This window comes from Bemisia tabaci, chromosome 4, assembly GCF_918797505.1.
Source record: "Bemisia tabaci chromosome 4, PGI_BMITA_v3".
In the NCBI taxonomy this organism is placed as follows: domain Eukaryota; kingdom Metazoa; phylum Arthropoda; class Insecta; order Hemiptera; family Aleyrodidae; genus Bemisia; species Bemisia tabaci.
Window position 1 is genome coordinate 8,314,013 of NC_092796.1, and position 10,085 is coordinate 8,324,097.

The window sequence follows — 10,085 nt, forward strand, 5'->3', positions numbered from 1 at the left end:
CTTTTTTATTCAGTTTGATGGCTGATTTTTTATTTTAGGATGTTTTTGTAGACCCTATTGGAAGCTCGTATGTACGGGCCTCCTACAACTTGCAGGTCACGTGTCGTTAGCAAACCTCAGGTCATTTTGACCCCGCTTTAGCATCTAAGGGGTAAACAAAAAGGAGCCAACTTACATCGTGTAAAAAATGAGGCAGGATTATTTTTGAGCTTAGCCGGCCTTACGTTTATTCTCCTATCAAAAATTCGAAGTTGATATAAAATACGTCGATTGTGAAAATAGGTCTACAACTTTATTTCTAGGAGGATCAAGCCTCATGGAAGAAAAAAACTTAAAACCTCTGTCTCTTGGTTCAATTTAGATTTGACGTGGTTCCTTTCTGTTAAAGTTGGTCCGTACGAGTGTCATACTGCCGTGCTGAGGAAAAACGCCGTATGAACCTTCAGAAGATGCAAAATTTCCTTCGATAAAACACAACTTCCCTGAATATTTTTCTTCCAATTTTTCAGATAATTTTGTTCACAATTTCACCCAATGTTTCTGAAAATTTCAGGGAAAAATATTCACAAATTCCCTCAAAAATGAACTTTTCAGTTAAGGAACTTTGGCAACTCCCGAATGTTCATACGACGTTTTTCCTTAGCACGGCAGCGCACATAATATCAATGTTAAAGAAAAAGAAGTGGAATTAATGGGAATCAACCTTAGAGCTGAGATCATTTATTGTTGTATTGATCAATTTCTTTTTCACTCTCTTTCAGGAGTTGCAGAAATTTGCGGTCTACATAATTCGCAGATTTACAGAAATATCCAAGACGAATAAACTAGTTTTCATGGAGTTGTTGTTTTGGAAGACCGAGAAGACAGCTTTTGAGATGGAGGCAGGCTATGGGCAAGAGGCGCCACAGCGAGGTTCCCAGAACCGCTTTTGGACCGAGGAACAAGAACATGAGCTCCGGGTCCTTTTTGAGGAATATGAGCGTGACAAGCCGGAGGGAGGTATGTATATCTTCTTGCTTCTGGTAGCGTCAGAAGGAACTTTTTTTCTTCTCTCCTGTTTAATAATTCAAATTGCTGCCAATGTGAAATCAGATGCAGTGATTTGTCTTGTATATACAGTGAATCTTTAAGGAAATTATTTCATTATTTTTCCTTGTAATTATGTGGATAGTATCAAAGAAGAAAGTAAGGATTATTTATTGAATTTTATCAATCAAGAAGAAAATTTAATCAATCAAGCAATTGGTATGGTATGAGCATGTGCAGAGGACGGCTGATACTAGGTTGTTAAAGGAGGTGTTGGAGGGGGTCCCTCCAGGTAGGCGACAGAGAGTGTGTCCAGCCAAATGGTGGGCAGGGGGCATCTGTGAAGAGATACAGAGATGCCAGCTTCCGGAGGATCTCTACCCTGACAGATTCCTGTGGCAGGTAGGCATTGTAGAGCGCCTTAGTGCGCTGTAAAAGCGACTTACACATACATACAGCAATTAAGAAGACGTTCAATGCACGCACTTAAAAGCTATTTTAACGGCAGAAAATACAATTACAAAATTAGATAGTCAGTTCATTAGTTATTCAAATCTTGTGAATTTTATTCATCAACTAGTCACTTTTGCAACCAATAGTAATGCTAGCAATTGCTCAGACGTATGTTTCACGCGTATTTTAGATGTTTATTTTTCAACTTATATTAAAATATAGTTTTCGATCCGAATCCATTGTTCTCTTTCCCTTAAGAAGCTATCAAAACTAATACTAATCAAACTCTATTAAAAGTTTGTCTTTCATTCAAAATTGTTGATTTACTGTGCAAAATAGTTTTGATGAAAACTGAAAAGTGGGAAAAGGAACGAAAAAGTTTTTGTCCTCCTTCCCCCAAAATGCAGGAGGCTCATCTCATCATTATCTCTCTTCATGTGCCTTATTTTGTCTAACATCATTACTCTTCGAAAGTGATACCATATTTAAATTGAAATTATTCTATTCTGCTCCTAGATATGGTCGATTGGATCATGAAGAATTTAATCAACAAGGAACGGACAAGGAGAAATGTCATCAAAAAATTGAAAGAATTGGGACTAAAAGCAACCAAAGTACCCAAGGTTTGTTCATCTACCTAATTATTCTCCCACTTTGTCAATACCTTCTCATTAGGTTCAAATCCCATATTTTCCAGATTTTCTCTAACTTTTCTTCCCTTGGTTTATTCCAGAATATTTAATTCATTTTCCAAATTCTATCTCAAGTTCAGCCCCAAAACAGTTCACAGTCTCTTATCCCGCTAACAATCATCTGAATGATGACTACTTAATCTTCAAAATTAGAGACAGTCGAGAACAGCCCACCAATAAAAACTATAAATGAATATCATGATCCATGACGTCAGACACTTTATAAAAGTCCAAGCTGCCTTCAAATGAAGGTCTCTCCCCATCCATCTGACCCGCAAAAGCTCTGACTCTATTTTGTTTCTCCCACAAATATTTTGTGAAGTTCAGGGGTCTTTCTCCACCCATCTGACGTGCATTATATTTCTGTAACCTCTCATGCTTTCTCACTTAACTCCTGGATTCTGTTTTCTCTTCTTTAATGAATGGAAATGTATACTTACAGCCTCGCAAAAGCAAACCAAAAACGAAGAATCAAAAGGCGCAAGAAGATTTGCTGAATGACAACAGTGATAGCGACTCCAAATCAGATGCCTCAGGTATTTATAAAAATCCAATGTACATCAAATCAGAGCTTGCAGATGTATTCAAATTCAAATTGTTGTCCAGCAACTCTTTGTCTGATGAAGACTCAAATTTCTAGCAACAGGGGCACGCTTGAGCTGCAGAATAGTTGTTTGTATCCAATGTGTTATTTTTCTCCCCATTCCTCAATAAAATGAGGTATTTATTGAAATGGAATTTAAGAAACTGCTGCTTTCTCCGATATCTTTTATCTAGAAACTTCTGATACAAATTGCCAAACCTTATTACATTGAGTTCTAATTAAAGTCAGTATGTCTTTGAGCTGAAAAGCTAAAGTTAATTTTTGTTCTTCTTTATTTAAATTTATTGTGAATTTATTATTTATCATGCTTCTTTATTGAAATTTTAGATGCCGAAGGTTCACAGAATGAGAGAGCTCCGTTTAAATCCGGACCAGCTCCTTTGTAAGTCCTTCTTTTTTTCTTATTCTATTCTCATTAGCTCAAGGAAGTTGCTCTATTGGTTAGGAAAATGTCTGTCTACATTTTTTTAAAAAAAGGTTCAACCATTTTGACCGAAATGTTTAAGGTGATTTCACACATTATGGTGGATAGTTTTTAACTTCTCCCTCAGACATCATATTATTCTAACTTTGAATCCATCACAATCCATTAATGGACTAAGTAATTTTCAAGGGCTGTAAATTTTAAGTGTGCTGCTCAATAATTATCTCACCAAATTGCACTATTTTTAAGACACAATTTAGCGGAGATTTCGTATATGATAGACATTGAACATTGTTGGAACTTTGCAAGAGTTAGGAATTGAAAGTTAGAAGTTATCATAACCATAACTTTCTTATTTGTAAAATGTTTTTTATTTTTTCAGTTTTTTTACTTTCAGCTTTTAAACTATTTTTGCAATTTTTTCACAGAAATACTGGTATGTTTGACACCTCCGATAGTGATTCAGACCCAGGAGTTTTGAATGATGACAATGGTGACATTTTCCCAGGGACTTTGCCGAGCCACAGAAGTTCTATGCACTCTGATTGTGACAGTGATAATGATGCTGCAGGGAGAAAGGTAACATCTTCAACACAAAACTCTCAACGCACAACAAGTGACTTCTCAGCCACCCAAAATTCCCAAAGAAGCAACAACTCGGACATGGATGAAGAGACGTTTTTCCGAAGCCTCACCTCTAATGCTGTGAATTCTCAAGCAAGAGCTGAAACCTCCCTTCCAGTTTCTGACAAGAGTGATGATGAGAATTCCGAAAGTTTCTTTTTAAGCAATGCATCAAGTTTCAAGTCAGGTCAAAGTCAGTCTAAAGGCACTTCCAAAGTGCTAACAGACTCGGAGGATTCTCAAGCAAGAGCTGAAACCTCCCTTCCAGTTTCTGACAAGAGTGATGATGAGAATTCCGAAAGTTTCTTTTTAAGCAATGCCTCAAGTTTCAAGTCAGGTCAAAGTCAATCTAAAGGCACTTCCAAAGTGCTAACAGACTCGGAGGATGAGAGCAAAACTCCGACAAAATCACCTCTGAAAGTAATTTCCAATTCCAACAAATTCTCAACCTCCAATTTTGTTGCCTCTGACTCTGATGAAGATTCTGGTAACCTGCAGCCCATTGCTAGTGCTAAAAAATCTGCCTCTCGAAAACGGCTCAGAAAAGCCGCTAGCTCGGACGAGGAAAATCATGAAACACCCACTATAACCGCGTCTCCAAAGGCAGCTTTCAGTTCAGATAAAAAACGTGCTCGTCAAGTGCTCAGCTCTGATAGCGATAGCGAAAAAACTCCTAAACCTCGTTGCTCTCCTCCCGGTAGTAAAAAGGAATCCTCTAAGAAAGTATTCAGCTCAGATGAAGAAGAAACATACCTACCAAAATCTCAAAGCTCTTCTATCGCTGCTAACAAGCGCTCGAGGAGAGTACTTAGCTCTGATGAAGAAGACTCTGAGGTACAGGATGGCAAAGTAAGAACCTCAAGAAAGGAAGAACAATCAATCGAGATTAACAGCTCCGATGATGAAACTCCACTAATTTCAAAGAGTAAAACAGCAGAGCGTCAGATCGGTGGCACTATTGAAGTAGATAGCTCTGATAGTGAAACTTGTTCTTTCATCAAAAACAAAACCAGTTCTAGTCTAAGTCCCGCCATTGAAATCAATAGCTCTGATGATGAAACTTTCACCAGTCCCAAGAGCAAAGTCCCAGCACGTAGTAGTGATAACACGCCCAAACGAGGAATCAAAGTCAGATCAGAATCGGCCTCAAAAATCACCCCTAATAGTAAAACTTTGCCTGAAGCATCGAGTAACACTCCAGGCAGTAGAATGTCACTTTACTTGAATTCCGATTCAAATGACTCGCCTGCAAGGATGTTTTCACATCAAGATTCCGATACTAACAACACTCCAGCCAAGATGGTGCTGCATTTGAATTCAGACTCAAATGACACCCCCAGCGCCAAATTATCCCTGCATCTAGATTCTGACTCGAATCAATCTCCACTCAAATTAAACTCGAGTAGTTTCAACACTGTCAATAAAACTAGGAAACTCCAAATTGATTCTGACTCTGACTGAACTCTTTAAAATTGCTACGCTTTATTTTCGAAGTTATAATATCATCAATGTTATGTTAACAAGCAATAAATGTCATCAATTTCTTATGATAAATTAAAATGAGGAAAATTTATATCCTTAATTTCAGTGTTACATGTTTCTTTCAATTTCCTTCACTTATTTATAGTTTTTAAACATAGTTAACTAAGATGTCTTGCCTGTGAATGTTTGTCTTGAGTCATTGCAGTTTGACATGGATGTCTCTCTAGAAGTAATATCACCATAAGGTGTGCATGTGATATTTTTCGGGATTTTTTTTACCTTTATTTTAACTTTTCGCTCCACGAAAAGTCATGTTACTGAAATTTTCAGAAATAGCTGAGCATTAATTGTTGATTTTATAGGTCTTTGATTTCTTTTTGCTTTTTTTCTCAGTTTTTGTTGTGTAAATTTTCATCATACACTATGAAAGTTTCTTTTCATTCATAAGTGTATATTTTTAGAATAATTTTTCATTGGCCGACTCAAAAAAAGAAAATTTTGAAATTTTTGCACGCCATTCTTTAAATGCAAAATTCCCAGTTTCATTCTAAAAGTATTCTGTTAAACTGTACTATATTATTCCCCCCCCCCCTTCCAAAACAAAAAAAATACTTTGAAATAACCACATAAGTCTTTCTAGATCATTGATTCAAATTATATTTTTGTCATTTTAGTTTAATCACTTTTTAATAAAATTGACTATTTAGAATATTATATTATTCTCTTTACTTTCCGAACTATTTATTTCCTATGAAAATTTGAGTACTCAGACACTTCTTGCAAAGGAATATTTGGCCTAATGAACCTCTCGATTTTTAGAAGTAAATGACTACGGAAATTAAGCATCAAACTGTCCGAAGGCATTTTATTGATAATGCATAATTTGATGCAATCTACAGACATATTGACTCAGACTGGGCCATTGAACCTTATCGAGATTTAAGGAGAGGCTAACGTGAATTTGTGACCCGGTGAGCTTTTGTAAAATAGGTTACTTTAGATAAAAATGTGCAAATGATAAGGTTTTCCTGTCAAAGCACTTGCTTCTCGCCAATACATGCCTTATCACAACGAGCCACTTTTTTACTTCAAACAAGCTAACCGGCAATGAAACCTAATATCAGTGAAGAGGAATTTTTTCAATACATTCAACAGTTGCGCCGAACAAGATTTACAATTAAAAAATCAATAAAAAAAATATGACCATATCAAAGTGTTATCAAGTGTGTTTTTATCAAAATGTTAAATATAAAAACAAGAAAAGTTCCACAGGATTTGAAAACTTTTTCAGTTCTAATTTTCCCGTGAAAAATTAACAATTTTCTTCATCTTTTTAGGCATTTTACAAGAAGCTTGAGCAAAATTTTAGAGCGCTTCCAAAGTTCTGGGTTTAATAAATCTAATAATCTGAGTAAAATGCTTTAAGGAAACAAGTTCGCATCAATGGAATCGGCCAGCTTTCCAAACGGTCATTAGTTTTATCAACCAAGAGCCAAATCTCACTAAGTTTCATGTAATCACTGTTAATGATGTCTCCTTGTCTTATCAGTGCACTTCACTAGTAGGTGAATAATCTTGTGGCTAGTGCTACGATGCGTAAAATTATCAGCTCGTTATAAGTAAGAGCTTTGCATGAATTGTGCTTAATTTGCAAAACTGTCAACTTGAAATGATTGAGAGTGCAGTGCACTTGTCACATGCTCCACTTGTATCATCTCAGACTCTTTTTATTCTCTCTGCTCGACGTTCTGATCAGTTTTCTCGCTGACGGATAGATTTTCCTTCATTTAATTTGCTCTTTATTTCGAAAAATGTTCTCTGGAAATTATGTAAAGGAGGCAACTTCTCTCCCCTAATTAAAGACGAAGTTTAAAAGTTCATCCTGAAGGTATTCGCATTAATATTATTATGTTTTTTTGTTTATTTAAAAGACTTAATGAAGAGAATGTTAAATATTTTCAATTGATTTCTGCCTCGCGGCCACCCAGAATTGTGACTATCCGCAGAATTACAGACCTTAGTGCCAAAAAACTTGATATGGAGTCATTGATGCCTCTGCTTGACGGCCAAGATCAAATTTTGGCGCTCAAAATGTACAGATATATCATATTAATCGTAAGATGACATTTTAAAAATCTCATTTCAATAAACATGATTTTTAGAAGAAGCTTTTTAAAATTTCAATTTCATGTGTTCGGGGCCGAAAAATTTTAAGATTTTAAAGCAACTTAATGTTCTCTTTTGGAGCAAAAAATTTACCATTCCTCTTGCAATTTATTACATAGGATATTAATGATTATTTTACGCCAATAATACAAAGTCTGACTTTTTAACCTCACTTGACCACACATTCTCCTTAATAATGCGCCCCCCCCCCCATGAGGAAATATACTGAAGTCTCGTTTCTTATGGATGAACAAAATGAGTAAACTCCTAAGAATGAGTCAAAAAATCTCTGTTGATGTTTTAAGTTTAATTGTATTTTCAAAATGCACACAAAATATAAAATACTTAAGGCAATGTAATTAGTGAAGGCAACCCAGATTCAGTCCATGAGTTTTATAAGAATAATTTTCCCTTCTAAGTTATAGTGCAAAATATTTTTACCATAAGTTAGAATTCTTAAATATTCCTAATTTCCTACTGACATCATCAGCCTCCATCTCAGAGATTGAAATCTGAATGCATTGTTGATTCTCAAGTAGGTAAATCTCTATGAATGCGTCTATTGATAAGGGTTATTGGCAATAACATGTTTATGACTCATTTATTTTTCAGATGTGTACTTAATTGAAAAAAAAAGAAGATGAAGACATAACAACCTTGTTATAATTTTCCATAGCCCAACTGATAGTGGATCTTTTTTTTTAATGAAGGAAAAATCCCCCTGAAAGTTAGGTAAGTACTTGAATTGTGTCTAAGTGATCTATACCTCTCCTTCTTAAAAAATGAAGTATTCAGAACATGAAATTGCCTTTCTTTTAATTTGACTTTTGAGGCTTTGCATTTTTCTAGCTGTAATATTGAAAAATTGATTAAAGCTGTCTGATTTCTAGCTGTCCAAAAATATTTAAAATAATTTTACCTTAAGTCTCGCAACCAATGTCCATTAGGTAAGTGTTACCCACTGTGAAACCTATGACATTTCAACCAAGTCATTAACGCTGACATAATACAAATTGTATTATATAACAAAACTTTTATACCTCGAATTTGGCGCGTATGGCATTACATATTCTTATTTAGTCATTGAGGCACAAGTCAGACTTTACACGTGGGAGAGTTTCCAGTTGAAACCGGTTCATCGATCAAGTAATGATAACCTCTCTGTTACCTAATCAGAATTATTAATTACTTGAATTCTTAAGCTCTAGCTCACAGTCTGAAATTAATCTTTTGAAAGGGCTCTCTAGATACCCAAGCTAATTATAACCATTGCTTTTTGTTTAGCTAATGCCTTTCACCCCATACATTAATTTAAAAAGTTGAGAAAAAAAAATGTCGATAATCAATCACATTGACATCCTGTCCAGAAGTGCATATGAAGAGGGCCCTAGCCAATGGTGGAAAATTTTGGGAAGTAACAAATTTTACGATTTGTTTCCCTCCCTTTTCTTTAAAAAAGAAGTTTGAAAAATAAAGCACATTTTAATGTGAAGGAAGGGGAGCCAAAGCTCTCATCCTCCGAGAAATCCTCTTAATTAATTACTAGGATTTTTTGCCCATGTGTTAGTATGTCATGCATGAAATGGTATTTTTGTTTGGAAACTTTTGAGTTATGTACATTAAAGAGAAATGTAGGTCTAGAGGAAAAAAATAAAAAGGTCATCCATTGAATAGTGTCTTTTAAACAAATTAAGTTGCATACTGCTACTACTTTGAAAAATTAAAGAAATTGTGGACTTGGATGCATAAAGGGCACCTCTCAGTGTTTGTGTTTGGGAATTTCCTTTAAATTTTTTTAAACTTGCTGGGGAAAAATGCTTGTAAAAAGATGGAAATGTTCTTCATAGTTTAACCGTATCCTCAGCGCAGATCTCAAGATCAATGATCCAGTAATATCCTCACTTAAAAAAAAAGAAATTTTTGTTGGGAATTCTAAAACACTATATGGTAGTCCTTTTTGCACTCAAATCATCAATTGAGGGTGATTATCAAAATTAAAGTACACTTATAAAGAGGTAAATTGAGAATATGAAAATACCTTTTTTAAATTTGATAGCTAGTGACTATTTAATATCAGATAAGATCCATAGGTAACTGATATAGTTTAGTGGAGGCAATAGCTCAGCGTGACATCAGTTTTCCAATTTGTTGAACCAAGATTGAAGAATATTTTTTTCTTCATAATCCATTTTGTAGACCAATCTGTGGTTGTGAAACCGACACAAAAAATGCAGTGAAGTCCTTTTAATTAATAAGAGTGAATTATTTGAATATTTGCAGTTTTAAATATATTTTATTGTGTAAAGTCCTGAACTTTGCAAGGTAAAAGGCAATCACAAAACTAATTAATCCACCAAAAAAAGTGTCAAGTGATTCTTGAGACAGTGAGACACTAATATCTTAAGTGTGGCTCCTAACTTTGTTTCTGTTGCCGTGTTAAAATGTTCCAATTATCAGTGACGCTCGGTAATTGAAGCTGTCCAAATATTGATAAGCTTTCCTATTGATTCAAGCACCCTATGACGTGTTACATAAGATTATAAGCACTTCATTGACTGATAAGACATCACCTCATATACTCATTTCATATTTGATTTGATTGAATCTGTTACAG

General features: G+C 35.1%; 1 protein-coding gene across 1 annotated transcript in view; it reads left to right on the top strand.

Moving 5' to 3' along the window:
- Positions 1–10,085, top strand: part of timeout (circadian regulator timeout) — a 285,339-nt gene that overhangs the window by 274,997 nt on the left and 257 nt on the right. Inside the window, exons 20-25 of the mRNA XM_072299231.1 lie at positions 762–999; positions 1,996–2,102; positions 2,614–2,707; positions 3,103–3,157; positions 3,628–7,193; positions 8,084–8,203. Coding sequence (XP_072155332.1) covers positions 762–999; positions 1,996–2,102; positions 2,614–2,707; positions 3,103–3,157; positions 3,628–5,284 — 2,151 coding nt within the window. The 3' untranslated portion in view covers positions 5,285–7,193; positions 8,084–8,203. The remainder of the gene's footprint in view (positions 1–761; positions 1,000–1,995; positions 2,103–2,613; positions 2,708–3,102; positions 3,158–3,627; positions 7,194–8,083; positions 8,204–10,085) is intronic.